The sequence below is a fragment of the Ursus arctos genome, unplaced genomic scaffold, assembly GCF_023065955.2.
Source record: "Ursus arctos isolate Adak ecotype North America unplaced genomic scaffold, UrsArc2.0 scaffold_12, whole genome shotgun sequence".
Lineage (NCBI taxonomy): Eukaryota > Metazoa > Chordata > Mammalia > Carnivora > Ursidae > Ursus > Ursus arctos.
Genome location: NW_026622786.1, coordinates 44,993,884 through 45,020,898, shown reverse-complemented (window position 1 = coordinate 45,020,898; position 27,015 = coordinate 44,993,884). Strand labels below are relative to the sequence as shown.

Genomic DNA, 27,015 nt, shown 5'->3' with positions numbered 1-27,015 from the left:
TCTGTTAGGTATAAGGACCTTCCAATTTGTATAAAATAAATTCCAGGTAGTTCTGTATTTGAGTATCAGTTAAAGAAGCTTACATAGCCTCAGGAGGGCTTACTAAGTTCTGCTTACTCATCACATTGCATTTATTCAAGTGATTCTCAGACAGTGTCTCTCAAGAACCTTGAGTTTCAGAGAAAGACTGTTTACAAAGCATTAGTCTTCCGGAAGGCAGCTCAGATAGAGCTGCTGTAGCTAGCTCTTCACAGGGGTTGGCTTTGTTTGTTTTTAGTTGACTGAGAGTGATAGTTGAAAACTGGCTTTAGTTTTATTTCTTGTGGAATTCCACACTTTAAGAAACAATGAATCACTGTGCAAGTTCCCAAGGTTTCCTACCAAATGACAACAACAAAAATCTTTTAGCTTAGAGGCTTTACCCACTGGTCTCTGCAACATCTGCCATACTTGTCACCCTTATTTGTTCAACTAATGTGCTAGGCATCCGTGTTGTATTTCCTTATTACTATGAATTTTAACAAATTGAATGTTAGTACTCAAGAGACAGATGGATGCTTTGCATATGTTCTAGAGCAGAATAAGTCAAAACCAACAAAATGAAATCGTTGCTATTTTCTCTTGCTAGAAAAATTTTGCATTGTTTTCATGTGTTCAGGGGAGATTGAAATGGCCTTGTTAAAAAATCGTCAACAGTGCACTATCCCTGTTTTCTTTGTATAAAGAAATGCTTTCTTTTCTCCCTCAGAGAGGGAGTCCCCAAATTAACCGATGTGGCATACTAAGGATTTTCCTGAGTCACTTGGAGAATGGAGTTGAGGAAACACTAAAACTTCATTTGAAGTTCCTTCTTTATAGGATGGAGATGTTGTAGAAATGGTCCCATCATGGTTTACCCTGTACCTTGTTATCTCCCTGGAGAGATAAACCAAAAGGGGGCTTCATAGCCAGGGTCTGTCTGTTTGAAAAGGAGTACTTTTGGATGTGCCAAATTTAAATAGCTCATCCTAGTCTACCAGCTTGCATGCTTTTCTTTCTTTCTTTCTTTCTTTCTTTCTTTCTTTCTCTTTCTTTCTTTCTTTCTTTCTTTCTTTCTTTCTTTCTTTCTTTCTTTCTTTCTTTTTCTTTCTTTCTTTCTTTCTTTCTTTCTTTCTTTCTCTTTCTTTCTTTCTTTCTTTCTTTCTTTCTTTCTTTCTTTCTTCCTTTTTTTGTCTACCCTCTTAATAGAAAACTGAGAGTTTTTCTCAATAGCACCCATCTCTGTTCTTCTAAGACAAATTTTTCATCTGACACAAAGTTTTTAGCTTACCCTCTGCTATTTTGATACAACACATTCAGTTCAAGGGTGCTTTAGAGTTTTGTAAGAGTTATCAACTTCCTTTTGGAAACTCAGGAAAGAGTTTACTCACCATGACTCCCTGCAGGATCAGATATGAAGAAGAGTTTCCATTTACATAGTCCTTTCAACCTAAAGATATCAAAATCAACCTTGGAAATAATTTTCCTGGTGACCTTGATTTTACACAGAAACCTAATGTTTAAGTTTCAATATTTCCCTGCTAGACTACTCAGAACTCTAATTTTACAATAGTTAGAGTGTTTTCCCTCCCCTAGTCGGCCACCCCCCATTCCGCCTTGTTTTCTACTATTCCGTCTGAGAGTAGCAATAGCTGTCTCACTCACTTGGATTTGTTCTGCCCTTTCCCTGGGGTACAAAGGACTTGTATGAATCAATTTAAATTGGCCAGAAGAAATAGCCAGCAGCCTGCTTATGTTCAAATCCTCTGCCCTAATCACCAGTATGGAAAACCCATTGAAAAGACCTACACATAATCTTATATCCATTGCATTAAAGATGAAACTGCCGAATTGAAAAGATCTCAGCCAATTAGAATTGAACACATAGCTCAATAGTGTGTCTGGCAGTTAGATTTGAAGTCTGCCTTTGACAAAGAAAAGCACTTCTTTATGTCAAGCTGTTTAGGGTCAGAAAATAACCCGAACCAGAAACAGAACTAAAAACTTCTTATTTGCTTCAGTACTGACACCAGTTAAAGTAATTTACAGAGGCTCCTATCCCAATATCTAATTACACAGAATACAATATTTGTATACCTCAAAACAACTGTAATTCACAGTGACAGGGAGCTGCAGTTGGAGAATTAGTGAGTAAGTGAGCAAAAACAATAAAAATCAAGGCTCCTGTACCATGATATATACTTTGTTCATTCCTTTTGACAAGTGTAGTATGGTGTGAATTATTTATAGTGAACGTACTATAGTGTATTCTCTAAAAGTAATAAAGCCTTACAGTTGTGAGTTTCTACAGTTTTCAACCAGTAAAAAATAACTAAAAGATAAGAGTGGGGGAGGAGTTGAAGGAAGAAGAGGTAGATTTGTTAAATTTTTTGATAAATCTTCATCAATGGATTATAAATTCCTAAACTACTTCTATATTGAATTCTTACCCATTGGGAGGTTAGTTACTTAGTTTAGTGACCCTTAGTTTAGTGTGCTAGAGTGAATTAGGACTGGAGTAGAAGGAATAAATGAAAGATTTAGATGGTATTTCAAAATCTATGTGCAATTTTGTGTGTACTGGTTACATTCTATTTTTTAGTTCCTCTTTCTTTTAAAAAGTAAACAAACAGAATAGTACCAACTCTCATTTGAATGGTCAGAACTTTCATTTTTGTTGGGGGGTAACATATTTACACACAGTAAAATATTTTTGAAACTTAATAACTATGTAAAAAGCCACACACACTAAATTCTACTCCTAAAACCAATATTGCACTGTATGTTAACTAACTAGAATTTAAATAAAAATTTGAAACTAAAAAAAAAAAGCCACATAAATTAAAATGGATAGTAGAAGAGAACTTACATTCATTACATGCCTGTTACATATGCATATGTATGTGTATATAATTAAATTATCAGGATAACCCTTTAAATTGGTATTAACTTTCTATTACAGATTAAAAGTTTGAGACTTCAATCTGCCAAGTCACACTTGCTCAAACTGCACCGCTCTTAAGTGCAGAGCTGGTACCAAACAGAGTTCTGTCTTATTGCAGAGTCCAAGCTCTTACCACCTCACTTGAGAATCAGATCTCAGTCCAAATTCCATCCTTATTATATAATGGCTTTGGGCAAGTCATTCAACCTCTCTAAGCCTTAATCTTCAGATTTGAAGTGAGTAAATTAATAACCACTTTACAGAATTCTGCTAAAGGTTTAGGATAAGATCTAAATGTCTGTAACATAACAGATTCTCAGTAAAAATAATGTTATCCATTATAATTAACTGCATAGCAAAGGTTCAGTCAAGCTTCACATAAGTTCCAAATGTCAGTCTTTCCTAATTTACATGTTTTAGTGTAGAGTAAGAAATATGACATATTGACATATTAGAATGATGGGCATCCTCTTATAAACTCTCTCATAAAGAGTTTGTATCCCTGCCAAACACTACCAGACAAACCCGGAATATATAAAACCATGTGTTGTTATGGGGCGCCTGGATGGCTCAGTTGGTTAAGCTTCCGACTCTTGGTGTCGGCTCAGGTCCTGATTTCATGGGTCGTGAGATCGAGCCCTATGTTAGGCTTCACGCTCAGTGGGAACTACGTGAATATTCTCTCCCTTTGCCCCTTCCCTTACTCACTCTCTCTTTTTCTCTCTCAAATAAATCCTTAAAACAAAACAAACAAAAACGTTTTGTTGTATCTATATTTCTTATTTATGAATCAAGTAATACCATTTATTTTAAAACCTCAGGACTGAAGCAAGATTAAGGAGGTTTTTAAAATCACTGATCAAAATATTAAAAAAGTAATTTAAAACCATTATTCTAATTTGTATAGTTACATGCAAATATGTAAAACAATATTGTAAAACTTAGCACAAATTTGCAAGTCTCTTTACTGTAGCAGGGTTTTCTCCCTCAGTCATGGACAAGTGTTAGAATTTGTGGCCATGTTTTCAAACTACCACACCATCTGCCATGCTGGCTCTTTTTACTTGGATATCTGGGGAGTATGTCCCAGCAAGTCCAAAATTGAACTTAATATCTTTTTTGTCCTCATCGGTCAGTTTCTCCTACCATATCTCTTATTCATTCTGTCATTTAATGGTATTGTCATCCACTTAGTCGCTGAAGACAGAGATCTGGATTGATGCTTGGTGACTTTTTCTCCCACAATCTCTCTTTCCCCGTATCCATTCAATCAAAAGGTCTCATCATTTTACTTCACTGGTACATTTTAATCCATCCTTTCTTTTTTATTTTTACTGTCACTGTTCTTCACATATCTTTCTCCTGATCCATTTTAATAGTTTCAAAGCTACTCTTTCTTTCTTTCTTTTTTTGGTCTTCAGCTTCTTTGGTTCCATTTTCTACTTGTAGTTTTGAAGAAGTATTCAAGGTGTAAATAGGGCCATAGCACTCCCCAGCTTCAAATCTGTCACTGACACACTAGTATCTATTGAATGCCCTGTGCCCATGCCCTGTGCCCTTCCTACCTCTCAAACCTCATATCCAGTCACTCTGGTCATGTGCGTGACCCTAAATACTGCAATCATCATTACATCCACTACATCACTAACATTCACTGGGGGTTCACTCTGTGCCAGACATATTCTAAATACTTTATATGTATTAACTTATCATATGTGCACAATTACCCTGTGAGACAGTATCTCGTCAGATGATAGTAATACAAAGATACTCATTCTTCCCCATGTATATCATGTTATTCCATGTTTCCAAGCCTTTTCTCATACAGTCCTGTCTGTCTCTACACTCCCGCATTCTCTCTAACCCACTCCACTCTCAATTTCTGATTTCTACATAGCTTTCAAAACTCAGTGTACAGATCCTCTCTTCCTGAAAGTCTTCCCTGATGTTTCAGGCTAGCATACATGTCCTTCCTTTATGTTTTATTATACCAAATGTGCATCTCTATCCCTGTGTTTACTACTGCATATTGAAACACTCTGCCCTTTACAAGATTATAAACTTTTTGAGAGCAAACATTTGAGCTATTAATTTTTTGTCTTCCAAAAAGCGAATTCAATGACTAATTCCTAATAGGTGCTCAATACATGTTTGTTGAAGTGAATTAGAGAATGAGCAGATATCAGTCATAACATTCAATTCTATGTCTCACTAAATGGCATCTAGTTCATCATAATATCGTAGATCTTCTCCAGAATACCACTCACCACTGTTCTGTTGTCTCTGTAGATATTTCTATAAATATTGTGGGTTTCTTATTAACTGCACATTCTAATACTTAAATTTTAATAGGCAGATGATTTTAAAGTATGTTCTAAATAAAGCTCCTCTTTTTATGCATTGGAACTATGAAGTATTTCCCTCTGGCTCTAATGCTGCTTTTTTGCTTAATCAACTCGTATTCATCTTTCAAGTTCAGCTTAAAAGACAGTTCCCTTAAGGAGGGCACATATTGCATGGAGCACTGGGTGTTATATGCAAATAATGAATCATGGAACACTACATCAAAAACTAAGGATGTACTGTATGGTGACTAACATAACATAATAAAAAATTATTATTAAAAAAATAAAAATAAAAAAGACAGTTCCTTAAGGAACTATTTCCTGACCCCTCTAGCCTACTGTAAAATAGCACTGTTATGCACATTCACAGCATCCTCTACCTTTTCCTTCCTAGAACTTGGCTAAATAAAATTTGAGCGTTTGCATCATTATTTTTTTCTTTTATTCTAGAAAGCATTCATTACAAGATTAAGGGCATTTATATTTCAGTATTATATCTCTCATATCTGATTCCACTCATTCATTCAAAAAAAGTTATTACAAACCTAATATGTCATAGACACTGTGCTAGGAACTGAGGTAAAACAGTGAGTTAGACAGACAATATTTCCCTGTTCTTAGGAAATTTGTAATTCTAGCAGAAGAGACAGGTCATGAGCAAGAAAACAAACAGAAACTATCTGAAAATAAGTCCTATGAAGAAAATAAAAAGGAAACACAACACTGAGTAAAAAGTTTAAGGACACTATTTAAAATCAAGAAGTCATGAAGGGCTTCCCTGGGAGGATGTTACTTGAGTTGATCTCTAATGGATGCTCAATAAATATTTGTAGAAGGGAAAAGAAAAGCCAGATGGGAAGAAGAGAAAAGAAGGAAAGAAGAATGCTAAATAACTTGGTTTGTGTAGAGTTCTTTTGGCAAAAGCATTCATGATTGTGAGTTCTTATCTCAAGGTTAAGAAGGACTGGTGGCATTCTTGTTTGGGCCTGGTGATTTGGTGATTAACAGACAAAAATATGGGGGGAAAGGGATGTGTGTACCCTCTCTCGTGAAAGTATCTTTCAGATTTAAGTGATAAGAAGATATAGCAAGTCTTGAATTTTTCTTGCCTTTTATTTAAATGATAGTGTATGGGCCAGGATTGGCAGGAGGAAGAACAAACATTAGAAGGCATCCTTGATCCCACTTTTCAGTGCTTTTGGAAAATGAGTTTTTAACATGATGGGAAGAGGAGGTAACAAAATTTTGAGCAAAGTCTCGTCTATATCATTGCTGTGAAAGTTTCCTCCTTTAGGCATGTACAAACAAAGGCTGAGACTGCTCCTTTGATCACCTGGGAATTTTGAAGGCAATAGGAATTCCTTAGCTTATGTAATCAAGACCTAATCCCCATGTTCTCTATCTTAGACCCAGAGGGCCTCAGAGTCACAATGTCAGGGAGAAGATCTTAGTACTAGTGTCATTAACTATTAATCTTCAGACCTAGTACTTAAAATAATTTTCATAGCAAGTTTTCTTCTATGTTATTAAAATAATTTTTCATACCAGTAAACAGCATTCATCATCCCTAAGACAAAATGGTGGGATTGGAGAGATACCCTTATAGAGATATATAAAATGTGTCCTTTTCCTTCTTGAATAATTATGAACCCTATGTTGTATACATGACCATGATATACATACTAAACTGTCTATGTAACAATCCTCCCGATGGAATTGTAGCCCTAAACAACAACCTAGGTTATAAAATAAAGATGTGCAGAAAGTTGAAAACAAAGAGGTTTGGGGTTGGGAGGAATCACTCCAAGTATAAGGAAAGGAACAGAAAAAGAAGATGAATTAAAGGAAAAGCATGGAATTTGAGTAATACAGACAGACTTGAAGAGTGGGATGCAGGAAATGAAAGACACTCCAAGCTGGCAAAAACCTTCATGGGCTCCGATGCACTCTGGAAGTGCAAAGCATTATTATAACTGCATTAGGCTAATAACATAGCAACCTCCTGTTTTGGGTAAAATACTTGGATGTAGATAGTAAATTCTTAGATATGGGAAAACATTTTATTTAATTAGTGATAGTTTGATTATCTCTGGATGTGTTCCATTAGTGTGCCTTAGTTATCTGGGTATATCCATTATCAGGAGTTTGCCTTAGCAAGTCCATTTAGTGAGTTCCACCAAGGCATTTTTCTGCTTAACTCCTTGTGACCAAGTATCAGGGAGCTGGGCCCTAGTGGTTTTCAGGTTTCTTTGCATACACTTCGGTAGTTTGTCAGAGCAGTGATAGCAGTGAAGAATTTCCCATACATGTGTGCCTCAGCCCACAGTTAGCAGGAGGTGGGAAATCAGGCGGAGATGCCTTCCAGAGCCGAGGGGCCTCTTGGCATTTCCCTGGCAGCCTCATGCTTATCATCAGCCAGAACCCAGGCGCTCATTAGGCTCTTGATGAAAAGCATCCCAAAGAAAACGCCAGCAAATTGTGCCACTGTGCTGGCAGGAAATTAAAACTGCTCAGAGCAAGTGGAGCCAAGAGAGCTGTTGAAATGAAAGGTAACATCAAGGGTGTGATCACTGACTTACACAGACGGTCAGGATTCAAGATGAGGCTTTCTGCTTCACTAGGGAAAGCAGGAGGCCCTCGCCGCTGTCAGCCACAGTCAGTCCAACAGAGAGGCTGAGACAGGCAGGGAGGTGGACTTTGTGATTTAAGTAAGCTTTGTTATTGGGGTAAATCTTTGGGGTTTAAGTTGTTTTATTTTTCCCAAAGGAGAAACAGAAATAAGAAAATTTGTTTTGTTTTGTTTTGTTTTGTTTTTCCTGGTCCCAAACACTTGAAGACCAAATTAAGTAAAAGTACAACTAAAAGCACCACAGGTCCTATTAAACTGGGGGCAGACAATGTAGAGAGGAGCAGACAAACCTCAGAACCTATGAATCTAGCAACAGGACAGATGAAGGGGTATTTTAATTTCAGAGAACATTTTGTTGGTGGTGCTACTTTTATCCTGAGACTAAAATGGCCATCCACAATGGGGAAGAAAGGGAGGTGCTCAATGGGAGGCAGCACTGACATGCAAACAGAGCACACTGAAATTTTCATCACCCTGGGGGTGGTAGACAGAGTAATGGTCCCCCAAAGATGTCCAGGTCCAAATCCCAGCAACTTATGAGAATGCCGCCTTATATGGGAAAGGGGAATTAAGGCTGCTAATTATATGATTTTTTGAGAAAGATTATCGTGGATTATCACAGTGGGCCCTAGGTAATAGCAGGGGTCCTTAAATGTGGAAGAGGGAGTCAGAAGCAGAGGTCAGAATGATATGAAGTGAGAAGGATTCAACCAGCCATTGATAGATTTGAAAATATAAAGGGGGCCACAGCCAAGGAATGTCAGTGGCCTTTCAAGCCTGGAAAAAGCAAGGAAATCGATGTTCCTCTGGAGCCTCTAGAAAGGAGTAAAGTCCTGCCAACACCTTGATTTTAGCCCATTGAGAACTATGTTGGACTTCTGACTTCTAGAACTATAAGATAATAAAGTTGTATTGTTTAAGCCACTAAGTTTGCAGTAATTAACCACAGCAGCAATAGAAATTGAATATATTGGCATTTAGAAAATGTATGTGAAGTTTCATAAAGGAATTTCCAAGTTCATTCACAATTCTGAGGGCAAAATAGTAAGGCAAGAAAGCAGTGAAAAGATCTGAAAGTCATATTTACATGTTAGAATTGTAAGCACATACATCATCTCACTTAATCTTTACAACAGCCTTAGAAGGACATATCATAGCTCTAATCTGTAAATATGGATCTTTTTAAAAACAAAACAAATCATGTCCTTCAACGAAGTAAAGTTGTCCTCCATCTCACCTACATTAAAATCCAGATTTCTTGTTTTAAACTCCAAAGCTCCACATCCATAGTATCAAAGTGTGGACTTCTAATCAGCATCACCTGGGGCTTTGTTAAAAAAGCAACTTTCAGGTCCCACTATAGACCCTTCAGTCAGAATCCCTGGTGGTAGCGCTCAGCAATCTGTGGTTTAACATGCACTCCTTCAACAAAACTAGGAGCTGGTTCTCTGAAAGAATTAACAAAATTGATAGACTCCTAGCCAGACTTATGGGGTTGGGGGGAAGACCCAAATAAGTAATATCATTAATGAAAGAGGAGAGATCACAACCAACACCAAAGAAACACAGACAATTATAAGAGAATGTTATGAGGAATTATATGCCAACAAATTAGACAATCTGGAACTAATGGATAAATTTCTAGAAACACATAAATTACCAAAATGGAAACAGGAAGAAATAGAAAATCTGAATAGATCCATAAGCAGCAAAGACATTGAATCAGTAATCAAAAATCTCCCAAATAACAAAAGCTCAGGGCCGGATGGCTTTCCAGGGGAATTCTACTAAAAAATTAAAGAAGAATTAAAGAATGAATACCTATTCTTCTGAAACTGTTCCTAGAAAATAGAAAAATAGAAATGGAAGGAAACTTCTAAACTTCTAAACTCATTTTATGAGGCCAACGTTACCTTGATTCCAAAACCAGAGAAAGACTCCACTAAAAAAGGAGAATTATAGGCCAATACGCCTGATGAACATGGATGCAAAATTTCTCAACAAAATACTAGCTAATCGAATCCAACAGTGCACTGAAAAGATTATTTTCGTAACCCAACCAAGTGGGATTTATTCCCAGGCTGTAGGGGTGGTTCAACTTCCACAAATCAATCACGTGATACACCACATTAATAAAAGAAAAGAAACATGATCCTCTCAATAGATGCAGAAAAAGCATTTGACAAAATACAGCATCCTTTCTTGTTAAAAACCCTTAACATCATAAATGCCATACAAAAGGACCCATACTTAATATCATCCTCAATGGGGAAACCTGAGAGTTTTTCAGGAAGAAGACAGCGATGTCCACTCTCACGACTGTTGTTCAACATAGTACTGGAAGTCCTAACCTCAGCAGTCAGACAACAAAAAGAAATATAGGTATGTAGATTGTCAAGGAAGAAGTCAAACTTTCAATCTTTGCAGACGACATGATATTCTATACGGAAAACCTGAAAGACTCCACCAAAAAATTGCTAGTATTCAGCAAAGTCACAGGATATAAAATCAATGCACAGAAGTGTGTTGCATTTCTATACACCAATAATTAGGCAGCAGAAAGAGAAATCAAGGAATCGATCCTGTTTACAATTGCCCCAAAAACCACAAGATAGGAATAAACCTAACAATAGAGGTAAAAAATCTGTACTATGAAAACTGTAAAACACTGATGAAAGAAATTGAGAAGGACACAAAGAAATGGAAAAACATTCCATGCTCTTGAATTGGAAGAACAAATTCTGTTAAAATGTCTATACTACCCAGAACAATCTATACATTCAGTGCAATCCCTATCAAAATAACACCAGCATTTTCACAGAGCTAGAACAAAGAATTCTAAAATTTGTATGGAACCAGAAAAGACCCCAAAGAGCCAAAGGATTGTTGAAAAAGAAAACCAAACTGGAGGTATCACAATCCCAGACTTCAAGCTGTATTACAAAGCTGTAATCATCAAGACAGTGGGGTAATGGCACAAAAACAGACTCATAGATCAATGGAACAGAATAGAGAACCACGAAATGGACCCACAACTATATGGTCAATCTTCAGCAAAGCAGGAAAGAATATCCAATGGGAAAAAAGTGTCTTCAACAAATGGTGTTGAGAAAACTGTACAGCCACATGTGGAACAATGAAACTGGACCACTTTCTTACACCATACATAAAAATAAATTCCAAATAGATGAAAAACCTAAGTGTGAGACAGGAATCCTAGAGAACACAGGCAACAACCTTTTTGACCTTGGCTGCAGCAACTTCTTACTGGACACATCTCTGGAGGCAAGGAAAACAAAAACAAAAATGAACTATTGGGCCTTCATAAGGTTAAAAACTTCTGCACAACAAAGGAAGGGGAGAAGATAGTTGTAAATGACGTATTAGATAAAGGGTTAGTATCCAAAATCTGTAAAGAACTTTTCAAATTCAACACCCAAAAAATAAAAAATCCAGTCAAGAAATGGGCAGAAGTCATGAATAGACATTTCTCCAAAGAAGACATAATGGCTAGCAGACACACGAAAAAACGCTCAACATCACTTATCATCAGGGAAATACAAATCAAAACCACTATGAGATACCACCTCACACAAGTCAAAATGGCTAAAATCAACAATTCAGGAAACAACAGATGTTTGTTGTGGTTGCAGAGATGAGGATTAAGAGAAAGGGGAACCCTCTTCCACTGTTGGTAAGAATGCAAACTCGTGCAGCCACTTCGGAAAACAGTATGGAGGTTCCTCAGAAAGTTAAAAATAGAGCTACCCTATAGTCCAGGAATTGCACTAGTAGGTATTTATCCAAAGGATACAAAAATAGTGATTTGAAGGGGCACAGGCACCTTGATGTTTATAGCAGCAATATCAACAATAGCTAAATGATGGAAAAAGCCCAGATATCCATCGACTGATGAATGGATAAAGAAAATATGGTATATATATATACAATGGAATATTACTCATCCAACAAAAAGAATGAAGTCTTGCCATTTGCAATGATGTGGATGGAACTAGAGGGTATTATGCTAACTGAAATAAGTCAGTCAGAGAAAGATACATACCATATTTAAGAAACAAAACAGATGAACATAGGGGAGGGAAAGGAAAAATAAAAGAAGATAAAAACAGAGAGGGAGGCAAACCATAAAAAACTCTTAACTATAGGGAAGAAACTGAGGGTGGCTGGAGGGGTGGTGTGTGGGGGGATGGGCTAAATGTGTGATGGGCATTAGGGAGTGCACTTGTGTTGAGCACTGGGAGTTATATGTAAGTGATGAATCACTAAATTCTACGTCTGCAACTAATACTACACTATATGTTAACTAACTTGAATTTAAATAAAATCTTAAAAGAAAATAAATAAATAACATGTGCTCCCAGTGATTCTTATACACACTACAAAGTTTCTGAAGCACTTCTGCACATGATACGTGCTTATCTATTTCTCTACCCAAGTCTGGAACCACTCTTACTCTTGCTTGTGATACGAGCCACACTGGCCTTCTTTCATTTTTGAAGGTGTCATATTTCCTCCCATCTTGGACGTTTACATTAACTGTTCCTTCTGCCTATTAGGCTCTTTTTTCATTTTTATTTTATATTTTTACTATTATTTATTTGACAGAGAGAGATAGAGAGCACAAGCAGGGGGAGCATCAGGCAGAGGGAGAGGGAGAAGCAGGCTCCCTGCGGAGTAGGGAGCCTGACATGGGGCTTGATCCCAAGAACCCCAGATCATGACCTGAGCCGAAGGCAGATGCTTAACCAACTGAACCACCCAAGCGCCCTGTATTAGGCTCTTTAGAAATGTGCCTGTTGGCTTATGCCATTGGGGTCTTGAGGTTTTCCTGATTGTGAGCACAGGAGAATACAAAGTTAAAGTGCTAACAGGACAGACTCCTCATTATTTCATCATAACCTATGTCTATGATTTGAGAAAATTACAGACCTCCCAGTCATGAATTGAAATCTGTGGATAAGAAAATGGGCACTATTGTTAACTCTGTAGATTTAAGTTTTGCTACAAATTTTAGCAATTGTTATCACAATGTTGTTGTTTTTCTTGAAGAAACTGATGTTGGGATATTACATTTGGAAAAGGTTTTAATCTAGTTAGTATCTTAATTACTCCATCTCATGATCTTGCATGCTGTATTAATTTTAATTCATTTTTTTGAAGGGGGGGATTAGATTAGCAGGCATAACTCTCAGCACATACTCTATACATTAACTAGGTGTATTCTGAACAAGTGTTAACTATGAACCCTCCGGGATGAATAAGCCCATATGATTTTTCAATTCCTAAAGCTTGCCATTTTTACAATGAGTTCTGTTGCATTTCACAAGTCTCTTGGCAGGGACTTTAAGGCTGACTTTGTTTTTCTCTCATATAAATTAGCTTCAGTAGATTATTTTTATAGTTAAAACATAAAATAGTATCCAAAAGTTTAGTTCTATTGAAAATCATGGGTGTACTCAGAAGAGCATTTACCATTTTTTATCTTTCACAATATGTTACCTACTGCAATTAATAAACTCCCTAATTTGGATAGTGTTATATAATAGAAATTTATCTATCAGTGGTATAGAAGTCTAGTGTGGGCATTTCTGGTCAATGGATGGCTTTTTCCCATCCCTTAGGGACTCAGAATCTTCTGCACTCAGCCAGCAGAAGGGAAGAGTAGAGAAGGCTCATCTTTTTCTTAAAGCCCAGAGTTGGAAGTGGCATCACTTTTGCTCATGATCCCTTGGTGAGAATTTGTCACAAGGCCATATCCGGATACAAGGGCGATAGGGAACTGTTGTCCCTGAGTGGACAGCCATTCCCGGGCCCAAAATCACCCCATGAATGGGGAGTACAAATATTTATAAGCAGACAGACAGCTGTCTCCTGCCACAAAAACCTATGTTAATTATCTTAGTGCCATGTTATGCTGCAGTTGCCAACTGAACGTGTTCAATCAAAGCAAACACATCCCTGTCTCCTGGTTACCATATGTGCTTTTTACCGTTTTAATGGTGCCCTCAGCACCTCATATTTCCTCATTTAGAAATTCTCATTATTATTCAACTACACTAAGCTTCTTAAGGATAAGACTATAGTCACCTTGTTCTTTGTAGCCCTACTACCGGATATAGTGCTTAACATAGTGCCTCACATACAGTAGAGTCTCAGTGAATTATTTTGAATGAATGAATGAGTAGGTGAATGAATGAATGAATGAATGAACTAAATTCCTATTGCAATATATTATCTCTTAAGATATATCCTATGTTTCAAGCTACCTCTAGTCACTGTTGAGTTATATGATGAGCTGAATAAATCAAACAAAAATTAAGACCTTTTGTCCTTTTTGTCTTTCCATGAAGGACACGATGCAATTGTCACACTCCTGAAGCATTATAAGAGACCGCAGGATGAATTGCCTTGTAATGAATATTCACAGCCTGGAGGAGGTATCCCTCTCATAATAAGTTTTTGTTGTTAGTACAATATTGTGCCTAAAGGTAAACTTTTATTTCCATTACTGTTATTCTGGGATTAGGGATGAGGGCATGTCAGATTGGCTTTATTTTAAGAAAACTTATGTCTGGGTGAGGCTGAAACTAAAGAAGCCTTCACTTCAGCTGTTTTCTAACTCACCCATCTGCAGCTCCTTCAGGTTTAGCATCCCCTGGCCTGGGTGTGAATGAGGCTGATGCACGACCAGGAAGGGCCGGGCGAGCTGAGAGCAGTCGTTCTCCGTTTCAGTAATCTATTGAGGCAGGCCAGAGAATACTCATACTCAGACGCAGCGTCTACTAGACCTTGGTTTTTTATTTTTAATCTTTTTATGTACTCTCTAAATAAACACTTGCTATACAGTTTCAGTATCCAGAAAAAGACCTGGGTTAAAACTATATCCTCACTTGGTTTTCTTAGCAAATTTCTTTTGTCACCTGCTTCTTTTTATAATGTTTAATGTTCATGTAGAAAAATGCTACTTTCAACTCTATAATATAATTTGATTTCTAGATGGCTCCTATGTGTCTCTTCCATCCCCCTTGGGGAAGATTAAAAGCATGACAAAAGGTATTTTCATACAAGACAATTGTTATATTTTATTACAAAGGATAACTATTACCTCAAATATGATAACTTTCTGTTTTATTTTACATATTATAAATGATGACTAGTTTGCATGCATAAGCAATATTATCAACAAACCATTCTTTCCATAATTAACCTTACCCACTGTAGTATTTTGCATATGCTATCTTGGTTCATGAAGGTATAGCAGTGAAATTTTCCTGACTATTAAAGAAAGATCAAATTCTTATAGACATTTGTATTTTTAATGAAGTCTAAATTACAAATATTAATATATACAAATAATTAATAATGTGGCTAGAATTGGGCATAGGTTTGCCATAGGAAAATAAATTTTAAAAAATAAGTTATTTTCCAAAAGATCCCAAATAAGTAATACCTCGGGAAATTTTTGAGTGTATGCTGCACAAAGAAATTAATACTATTGAACCAGGAAAATTAATATATATATACATATATATATGATTCAACTATAAATTTGTACTTAACTATTTAGAATTTGAAGTTTTTAAAAATTATTTTTGGTTTGAAATGTTTCCTCTGAATGATTCATGTACTTATTTTTTTACATCTAATTGGCATACCTTTGAGGTTTAGCTTATGGATATTTGGCTAAGCCCATTGTGATAGGTGGCAGGGATCCACCAGTTAAAACTCCTTATCATGATGTGATATGAACTGTACTCCAGGGTTGCTGTGTCATGCAGACGAGCTAGTTATCGATCACATTAAGAATAAACACTTAGCCCTGATAACAAAGGTAGGGGAACAGAGACAGAAAACTAACATGTATTTAATGCAGGGGGATAGGGATCATTTGTGATAAGGTTTTAGTATCTCCAAGTAGTCAGTTGTATTTGGAAAATTAAATGTTACTCGGGAATGACATTTTTGGCCAAGTAAAGTATGTATGCGCATCATTTGTACACATCCATGTGTGTTTTTGTCTTAAAAAATAAAATAACAATTCCTGTTCACAGAGAAGGCAGACGTTCTCCTCCTAAGGGCTGGATTGCCTTCACATTTCCATCTTCAACTCTCAGAAATTGAGTTCCATGAGATTATCGGCTCAGGTAACCTAAGAACACACTAGTCTGCTTTCGTTTCACGAGTACAAGATAATATGTGTTTATTCATTTCTCTTACACAATTTTAGGTTCTTTTGGGAAAGTATATAAAGGACGTTGCAGAAATAAAATAGTGGCTATAAAACGGTAAGCAAACAAATGAGGAAATTTAGCCTCAGACTGGAGTTGTGAACTTTAAGAAGCATATGCATGAAAAGCCCCTTGTTTTGATCCATCTGTTGACTGAGGGTTTCCTGTTCCTGCCATTTCCAGTTATCGAGCCAACACCTACTGCTCCAAATCAGATGTGGATATGTTTTGCCGAGAGGTGTCCATTCTCTGCCGGCTCAATCACCCCTGTGTAATTCAGTTTGTGGGTGCTTGCTTGAATGATCCCAGCCAGTTTGCCATCGTCACTCAGTACATATCAGGGGGTTCTCTGTTCTCTCTCCTTCATGAACAGAAGAGGTATGGTTCTCTTGTTCTGACATCATTTTACGTATCATTGGAGTTATCCTTGCAATACCTCAGAAGCTTTCCACTTGGATTTACCTTTACCTTCTGAAATCTCTGAGTGCTAGGAAATGTGGCATTTTAAAGATGACTAATAATTTATGCCCAGTAATTATGTTTTAGGGAATAGAAATACTTCTGTGCTTTCTTAACAGGAATTCAGTTGGAGTTAACAAATTCAAGGATTTTAAATTAGCAACTGAAGCTTATAATAATTAGGCTAAATATGACATACTAATAAAGCAGATATATGTAAGCTGAGAATAAAATAATTACCAGGGGTCACAGCATTTATTTTTTAAAGTTTTAAAAAAGAATAGCCTTGCGCAAATCTAATTTTAATTCACTTCCTAGATATATGAGTACAATAATTACAGTGTGGTTTCACTTAGTTATTAGAGTAGAATCCATTTTATGTTATTATAAAAAAATTAAGTATAGCATTATAAATATTATAAAATCAAGTGGAATATTTTAAATATGAGGGGTTGGTATCTGAATTGATTTATAATTAAGCATGTAGAAAAGCTATTTTTCCAGATTTTTTTAATTTTTAGCTTAATCTTCAATAAAGCAAAAAAGACTGAAAAATATAGAGTAACAAATCATGCACTCCATTGATATTTTTTAGAAAGATGTGCTATTGGGTTTGACCGTTTCATCCTCACTAAATCTATTTTTAAATTCTAGGATTCTTGATTTGCAGTCTAAATTAATTATTGCAGTAGATGTTGCCAAAGGTATGGAGTACCTTCACAACCTGACACAGCCAATTATACACCGTGACTTAAACAGGTATTTTTCCCTCTAAATAATGAACATAGAATTGTGTAACTGACTAGGGGTCTAAGACAGATTTCAGTGTATCTTCAGTGAAGATACAGCGTAACCTCACTTATATTGCAAATCAGGGTATTCTGTGTGGGTTAGGCGATAGGCTACTTTAAGGCTAAGCTATAGAAAGTTTTGTCATTGTCTTTTACAGAAATAGAAAGCTATATAACTGTCTCTCGGGGATCCTTCAAGAGAGTGATGTCTGTAAGATTCACCAGCTAGCTAGTTCTCAAGTCAATAAAGTCAGATCAGGAATTTAGATCAATGACTATTATAGCATGTAAGGCCTCATATGAAGTAAGGTATTATAGGAGATCCTGATTTAAATTACCTGAAACAACCATTTTTGTGCCACCGTTCTGGTATTTTTCTAATAGTAAATTCAGCCAAAACACAGCAGCTCATTTACCTAGTTTTCATGTGAAGATGTTCTCATGTAGGCTAAAGACTTGAAATAAATAAGGAATTATAGTGTGCCAGGGGGTGAAACCCCAAGGGATTAAAAAAAAAAATTAAACAGTGAAAGTTTTCTCTAAACAAAATCTTACAAGAAAGCCAATACATAAAATGTAGCAGCTTTACTTGAAGGCAGAATGCAGGGTACAGAAGTCTGTTTACTCACCATTTTCTACTGCCAAGGAGGGAGATCCCTATGCCACCTCTTTGGAATCCCAAAGGTGTTATGGAGAATAGCTGGACAACACTGATCTAGTTTATGAAACAAGTCAGATTATTGAAAGTCAATAACTTTCATTTCATGATCATCAATAATGTTCGTATAGATACCATATATAATCTTCTGTATAAAGTCTACAATTCTGAGGCTACTAAAAAGTAATTATTCCATTCAGCCTTTTGTACAACAACTATTTGGGTATCTACTATGTTTAAAGCCTTTATACTTGGCATATTAGAGCTTACAAGGTGAAGCTGCCATAGACTCCATTCCCAAGGAGCTTTCATAGTTCTAGTAGAGGAGAAAAATACTTATCTAAGTATGTGGTAGGTATAAAGTAATAAGTTCTATAAGAGAGATGTTAAAAATTTTATAAAATTTTAGAAAGAAGAATATTAATTACTTCTGAGGAATTTAGAAACATCTTCATGGAAGAAGGGACATTTGAGCTTGGCATGAACAGATGGATAGAATTTAGAAAGGTAGCCTAGGCTTAAGGATGACATTCAGAAGATAGAGATTAGAAAGTTAAAGGCATAGATAGCAACAATGAATAGTTTCACTTTAGTGGATGAAGTGTATGTGAATGTACGTAGTATTTGTAATGTAGGAAACAGAGGATTGGGAAAGAAATTCAGAAAGATAAATGGAATAAGAACACAGAAATCAGTGACTTAAGGTAGTTTAGACTTCATTCTGTAAGAAAGAAGTAGGCACTGAGGTGGTGGAGCTAGGAATCACAAATTCAGAACTGTAGTATGGAATGATTAATCCAGCATCTTTGTAAGAGATCAACTTGACGAGGAAGTCAAGAAACTGGTGAAGCAGTTGTTGCAGTAATCTAAATGAGAAGTAATGAAAAGCAAAATTTCACTAGTGGCAGTGGAAATGAAAGGGAGAGGCATATGAAAGATAGAGATAAAATAAAATCAATTAGATATGAGAGTGGTTGAATATTAGATATTGGATATAAATATGTGTGGGATTCAATCCATTTAAAATTATTTATTTTCACACACGAGTCTTTTTTTTTTGCTGTTGTTAGGTTTTTTTTTTTTTCTTATGTCTCTTATTGAAAGCATTCGTGTTAATAAATATTTTTTTCTTTCAGTTTCAGTAACAGTATTTAGGAAATAGATTTAGGTGATAAATTAGCATAATATAAACTGGCGATTTGTGAGTTTTAGGAGTGTTATCTTGTTATCCCAACCATTTTGCACGTGGTGTTAAAACAAATGAGTGATCATTGATGGTTTTGTTTAGCTGTAATTCCTCAATTATGGGGCAAATGAATGTGTGTTCTGTTGCCCTATAAGTGCAAGTTGTTACCACCAAGTTATAAAACAGGGCCAAATATATAAATGTTGATTAAAAATGGAAATAGAACGTTTACTATATAACAAATATGTTTATATTTGCCATTTTTTCTGTTTCTAGTCTAACCCAAATGCTTTAAATTGTACCAAAATGTCATCAAATTTTATAAAACACAGTTCCTTGGGTGTCTTCAATATAATAGAGTCACAAACTATTGCATTTATTATTTATAAACTATTTTTTACTAATCTTTAATCTGGAAACAATAAAACATTCAATTTTTCAGATTAATGTGGATATAACATTACATGTTGCTCAAAAGAGTGTAAATCCTGAGCTTACTATTTACTGTTTGGGTACATAGAGCATATACCAGGAAACAATTTATTTCACATGTAATGTAGAAAATGACTAAGGACCAAAATGATTAAGCAGCAATTTTCAAAGGATTTCAAGTAAGTCAAAGATCAAAGTAGAGTGGAAAGTTTCCTGGAGGATGTAGAGCTAAAGCTAGACTTTGAAGAACAGGTATGTGTCTTCCCTCAGTGTTCTCGCAGCAAACTAACCCTTGCATGTCTACCATGCTTATGGAGCCCCACTGAAAGAGGGAAAGGGAAAGATGCACATCAGAGTGAGGAACTCGGACATGTCTGCATTTTTGCATTGAAATGACCTATTTACGTTTTTCTTTCTCCCCCAAATCTGGGCATATCAGAGCTTCAAGAGCAGAGATCAGTTCTCTTCATTTTGGAGACGTTCGATCAATGCATTTCTAACTGAACCAAATTCCTGGGGCATTTCTGTGAATATCATTTCAGAAAGCAATGGCCTAGTTGGTACAAATATGACTGCTTTTAGGTACAGGCTGACTAACTTTGCCCAATACTTTTTATGGTTTAAAGCAAAGGGGCTGTTTGAGCTTATTGATCAGCTTACAGATGAGGGGACGCTCTATCTTTCGTTTTGTGGTTGTTGATTTATATGAGTGAGAGGAAAGAACTCTCTGCCTTTCCCTTGGCAAGCTTCTTACCATACGGGTCTGAAAGTTAATTTTGATGTTTGAGTATTTACTAAGGAGAAGTTGAAGGGCTCAATAAGGAAGTGGTTCTTTCCAACGATGATGATGAAAATGATGATCATATCTACCATTTATTTACCACTCACAACGTGAAAGGAGGTCTGCTAAGCCCTTGTCATGTATTGCTCTTATTTAATCTCACAACAATTCTATAATATAGTTATTATTATCTCCATTTTCCTGATAAGGAAATAGACTAATGGGGCGCCTGGGTGGCTCAATCATTAAGCATCTGCCTCCTGCTCAGGGCATGATTCTGGCGTTCTGGGATCGAGCCCCGCATCCGGCTCCTCTGCTGGAAGCCTGCTTCTTCCTCTCCCGCTCCCCCTGCTTGTGTTCCCTCCCTCGCTGGCTGTCTCTCTCTCTCTCTGTCAAATAAATAAATAAAATCTTAAAAAAAAAAAAAAAGGAAATAGACTAAGTCCAAGGTCACATCCAAGAACACATTACGGTGTTCTTAACATTATATTATGCTGTCCCAACAACAGCAACAACAACAAAACCAAGTCAAAACAGAGAGATAAAGGAGACTAATGATATTGGATGAGCATCAGCCATTTTCCAACTGTGTTCTTTGTGCTTCAGTCCTTAGTCTCAATTCCTGTTGCCCAAATCATTTCTCATATGATCTCCTTGTGTTTCTGTGTTCCTGCTTTATTTCTTCTTTTACAACCCATGTTCTGCTAGTGTGGAATAGAAATTGCATATGAGGCACACAGGTAAGTTTCCTTTGGTCTATAGTGTTTAAATATTTTTTAAACTTTTTTTTTCAAATATTTATTTATTTATTTTAGGGGGGAGGGTTCAGAGGGAGAGAATCTCAAGCAGACTCCCTGCTGAGTGTGGAGCCCGATGTGGGGCTTAATCCCAGGACCCTGAGATCATGACCTGAACTGATATCGAGTTGGCCGCTTAACCAACTGAGGCACCCAGATGCCCCTAAATATTTTTTAAATGTATATCGCTTTATACAGGAATGAACTTTCAATTTGTTGTAGACCCCACTGCCTACCAACTTACACTTGGCGCAATGCATATATTCATTTTGTAGCATTGGAGGTTGCAAAGCATGGTTTACAGCTAAAGGCTTTAAAGCTTGTGACTGAATACGAGCAGCTCCCTGTGTTCCCTTGGAAAAGTACATTTTCCAGATTGACATTGAAACCAAAACACCACTGCAAACATATATAGATCAAATGAATGGTCTTTTCCCTGTATAAGTATATAGTAGAACAACACTGTATGCAACAAAATAGTGATACTTCCATCATAGAGTGGCCATTGCACACCCATGAGATATGTATATGAAAGCATTTTGTAAATTGGGAAGCACTATACAAATGACCTTTGTTATCGCTCTTAATTCCTCAGTTGTTCTCTTATAAATAAAGGATGGAAAAATACTCCACAATATTCTCATATGTATCAATATGTCTTTTTATATAACTTTATATTACTTTTTAAGTAATTAATTGGGGGTCTAGATCTACATCTGAGAAAGATTACTGTTGGTTTTTGATTGTCAACTTATTTGGGTTACAATAAAGGAAAATAATTAGTGACATTTTAAAAACAACCAACTTACTGATGACAAATGACAAATACCATAAACTGACAAAATTGGTAAGGGATGGAAGAATTTTAATTTTGAAGATGACATTTAACTAAATCTGTGAAAATTTCAAAAAATATCAAAGAAAAAATTATTCATAAAAATTTTAATAATTGTTTTAAGTTAATGTTTGCATTTGTCTTTCAATTGATTATAAAAGGGTGGCATTTGAAAAAAATCAAATACAAATAAACAAATTAGTAAGTTTTTTCTAATTACTGAACTATTAGGTACAGTTGTATTCCTCAGTTCTCATAAATTAAAGAGTCCACTGTCAGCAATGCCTTTCACTTGTGACTTTTCCAATAAGTGGTTATACAGATAGAGTTTAATATTCACTGGTGAATGCCATCTCCAGATCCTAGGATCAAGCCCCATGTCAGGCTCCCAGCTCAGCGGGGAGTCTGCTTTTCCCTCTCCCTCTCCCCCTGCTCGTGCTCTCTCTTCCTCTCTCTCTCTAGTAAATAAATAAAAATTAAAAATTAAAAAAAAAAAACCTGATCCTACTTACCTCGGAATTTATAGGGGTGGGGCCGAGGTATCATATTTTTAGAGAGGACCCCTGGTGATTCCAATATGCAGGCTGCACTGAGAACGACCTTCAAGTGTTAACACCAGTTATTCTAACCATTTGCCAAAACTCTCATCCTTCTCTGCTGCCAGAGAGGAGTGGGAATATTGAAGAGTTAAGTCATAAGAGAATTATACATATTTTGAGAATCATTGCCCAAAATACAATATTCATCCGTTCATTCATTCATGCATTCAATAATGAATGCAAAAGACTGAGATCCACAGGTCCATGATACCTACAGCATAGAGTAGGTCCCAAGATCCAGTATTTTCCATGGGAGTTGCTATGAATACTTAAGGCACTCTGGAACATGTAATTTATAATTCATGATTGATACTAGAAAGTTCCCAGAAGTGTAGTATCTTTATAGGCAGCCAAAACAAAAGTACAAGTTTCAATATTGGACAGTTGCAGTGCACACATGTCATATAGGTATTCAAGACTATAAACTCTGGAAGAATACATAACTACATATAATAAATCAATACACATATAGAAGGATAAAGACATATAAACTGCATATGTGTAATGTATATCAATTTACATATAAGCCTACACATTTCCATGTTTTTGTGATGCTTCCAGCCTTTCTCAACTGTATTTCTGAAGGAATTAAGTCCTATGGAAAATGATTTGAGGAACGATTTTTTTAATTCTCCCAAGGGTGAGACATCACTGTACCACTTGGGATGCCTAAAAGAGTTTATTCATTACCTACAATGGATGCCTTAGGAGTTAGGGCCTTTGGGTTTAAGGGGTGCTTGTAGTTCTGAAATGTTTTTGTTCAAAACTGTAATGTGACTTCAGATTTCCAAATTAATTTTTTAAAGTGTCCTCTATGAATGTCATTACTGCTTTGAGGAATGGGGGAGAAAAAACTAAGCTATTCCGTTTTCCAAGATGAAATATGAATCTGTTAAGGTAGGTTATCTGCTACTATAATAGACCCAAAAACAGATAATGGTCCAAAAACAATAGAAGTTTGTATCTTGACTATGTGAATAAACCTGTTGTTGGTCTGGCCCTTATCCATGAAGTTACTCAAGACCCATTTTAAACATAGGCTTCCAGGGTCTCTTTGGGGGGTCATCTCCATTCAAGTGAGCATAAATGGGACAAGAATATGTAAGATGCATGAAATGTTTTATAGGCTGGGCATGAGAGTGTCATGTATCACTTTGAGTCACACCTCACTAGCTAGAGCTCACTCAAATGGCCATGCATCCTACTGCAGTCGGTAGTGGGTAATATAGTCAAGCTTTGGGCCCAGAAGAGGAAATGAGTTTTCATGGGCAGCCAACAGTCTGTGCTACATTCACCCCATTTACACTAGTAATAACAGTTACTAGGGTTTAGGTAAAGATAATAATTGAGAAGGCTGGTCTACATTTGCTTGAATCAATTGCACTAATATAATGTTCATCACATACTAAATATATTTTTACAAATACATGTTCACAATTTATAAACTAATACCACTAATTGGGAAATGTAGTGAAAGCCACTTAATAAAACATATGTGAATTAATTTTGAAACAATTCTTTCATTTACTAGTGTTGATTACATTAAAGATATGAAAATAGCTTTGGGAGTATGGAGACATATGTCCTTGAATCAAAACATGGTTCAAGAGCAAAACATGTATTGTAATAAGATACAAGAGTATGAAATAGACTATGTAAATTCAAAACATAAGTCACAGTTGCATGTGCTCTATAGCAATTAAAACACACATATACACACATTTTTCGTTAAGAGTGAAAATTAAAACACAGGAGGTCTATGATCACTCTAGTCAGAGAACCTTGTTGTGCCATATCCGGCAGAAGGCATTCCTTGACCATTCAGTTCTACAAATTACTGTAATCGTATTTATGAGCTCCTTTCAGGTGTTGATGTTCAGTCATAATTTCCATTTCCATCTCTGACATGCTCCGTCTCCATTTTAAGTCAGTCTGTCTGTACTCAACTCCCTAAACTTCCAAATGAAGCAGAGAGTTCCCTCTGACTTGCAAGTTCCAACCTATTATTTAAATAGAAATTCACCATCCAGCTTGTCCTCATCTTCTCTGAATGTAGCGTCATCCCTGCCTCTCACCTGATTCTCACAGTTCCCAGAGGCGATGCCCAAACATTCCCATCACATTTCATTTTGGTTCAGGTTGCTCATCCTGCATTAAAATAGCAGGTCCCTCCCTCTCCCCTGCTCCACTACTGGAATGTCCTTTAGTCCTGGGTTGTCCTCACTTTGTATTCCAACGGAAATAGCTAAAGTTTCCTCCCAAGGCCAGTTAAAATGTTCTTCCTTTCTCAGCTGCCTCCATTAGAACGTCTCATTTAATTTTGGCTGCATCCACGAATTCTAAAAATAGTGCTCTTACTTAACACCCCATTAAGTAAATTCCCTTAGACACATACTCCCTTTAAATTAAAACAGGTATATTTAAGTCAGAGGAAGACTCATTCATTCTGCTCACACTATCATATTGTTCACACAAACCTGGTCAAACCTGCCGTCTCTCGCTTTCATCAGAAATTTGCCTCAATGCTCCCAGTCAGATAAATCCCTGAATCTCATATTTTAGAGGTGGGTTCTAAGCCACCATATGCCATTTGAAACACTACACAAGATCGTGTGTGTGTGTACAAAATAAATGTATCTGCGTGTATAAGAGCACAGGATGTCAGGGTTGACTGAAAATAGGAATTCTGTGATTCCAGAATTCACTTTTGAATCGACATAAAAATACTACTACTCCACCCTGGAACCTGGCCTCGGGATTCTTATTCCAGAGCATTTTGTGACAAAGTTATTCATTCTGTAATACAACACAGCCATACCCTGAGAATTCCCAAAGCCAGGGAGACAGCTGTGCATTTCCTGTAACTGTGCATTTCTCTCACCCCAGGGTTGAACTTGAAAGAGTAGTAGTGATGCCCCCTCTTCATCCTCTAAAACCTTTCAAAAGCTTCCCTGTGACTGGTGGTGAACTTACTGGCCTGCAATTTTCTAGTGTTACTGGTTCCGTATACTGCCATTTTCCATTCTTGAGGGATACAGCCTGTATAAAGTCAGCTTTTGAAAATGTCAACAAAGGCTTTGCTCTGTTCAGCCTCGTTTCTTCTCTGCTCTCATTTCTTGGGAGGCACTGTGAGTGCCCTCTTGGCACCTTGTCGATTTCCTGAGCAGCTAACCTTTCAATAATGATATTAATGCTGCCTGGTGGTTATCTGTGCATTTCTCAGTTCATCATTTTCAACCCTTGCTTGCTGAGATTCATTTACGTTGTTGTGTTCTTAAGATCCTGGAATTTAATTGAGTGCAACCTGACTAGGGACCCAGAGCCAGAATTTCTAGCTAATAAGGGAGAAACAGTCTTAATGGTGGGTATTTCTTTTGCCATTGATTGAATTTCCAGTAGCTGTACCTTGAATCTGGCCTAGGAAAAGAGATACAGATAATTGTGAACTTTCTTCTCTTGTTTAACATTTTTTATTTCAAAATTCTCCCTATCACTCTTGGGAGGAAGCAACTTTTCAGGTAAGGTCAGTATTCTCCCAAGATTGCAGCATGGACAGCTCTGGGAATCTGTGTTGGGGTGCCCTGCCACCCCACTGGAAGGCTGCGGGATGAACCAGTTGAGAGCAGACAGAGGCTATGGAGTCAGACCATGCAGGTGCAAATACCCCCTCTGTCACACCTTCCCTGTGTCCTTACGCAATTTGTTTAAAAACCAGTTTTCTGGGGCATCTGGGTGGCTCAGTTGTTAAGCGTCTGCCTTCAGCTCAGGGTGTGATCCCGGAGTCCTGGGATCGAGCCCCCCATCGGGCTCCCTGCTCCACTGAGAGCCTGCTTCTTCCTCTCCCACTCCCTCTGCTTGTGTTCCCTCTCTCACTGGCTGGCTCTCTGGCTGTCAAATAATAACTAAAATCTCTTTAAAAAATAAAAAAATTTTAAAAAACCAGTTTTCTAATATATAAGATGATGATAATGTTACCTATTTTTATTGAGTTTAAATGGAAAATACATTAGCTATTATTGTCATTTTTCTTATTTTTCTGAAAGCATATTTTCACTACTTAATATTCTTAATGCTGAAGTTTCTTTACTGAATTGAATGTTTCAAGGGCCTGTCTCTCCTTTTGATTGTATTACTACAGACTTTGCTTATAATATCTCAGATGATTAATTTCTTCTTGTCATAAAGATCTAGGATATAAGTGGATTGTTTGATTGTGGTTCTCTCACTACGTATAAGGAAGGGCCAGGGAATTCTAATCCTGTGTCACTGCCTTCACTGAGACCTCTCTGTCT

The 27,015-nt window shown here is 36.7% G+C and overlaps 1 protein-coding gene across 3 annotated transcripts in view; it reads left to right on the top strand.

The window, feature by feature from the left end:
- TNNI3K (TNNI3 interacting kinase) overlaps positions 1–27,015 on the top strand; it is a 308,994-nt gene that overhangs the window by 138,852 nt on the left and 143,127 nt on the right. For all 3 annotated transcript variants that reach the window (XM_044383733.2, XM_057310556.1, XM_057310557.1), the window contains 6 exons: positions 14,308–14,394; positions 14,954–15,010; positions 16,009–16,101; positions 16,185–16,242; positions 16,369–16,563; positions 17,299–17,403. In XM_044383733.2, coding sequence (XP_044239668.1) covers positions 14,308–14,394; positions 14,954–15,010; positions 16,009–16,101; positions 16,185–16,242; positions 16,369–16,563; positions 17,299–17,403 — 595 coding nt within the window. The remainder of the gene's footprint in view (positions 1–14,307; positions 14,395–14,953; positions 15,011–16,008; positions 16,102–16,184; positions 16,243–16,368; positions 16,564–17,298; positions 17,404–27,015) is intronic.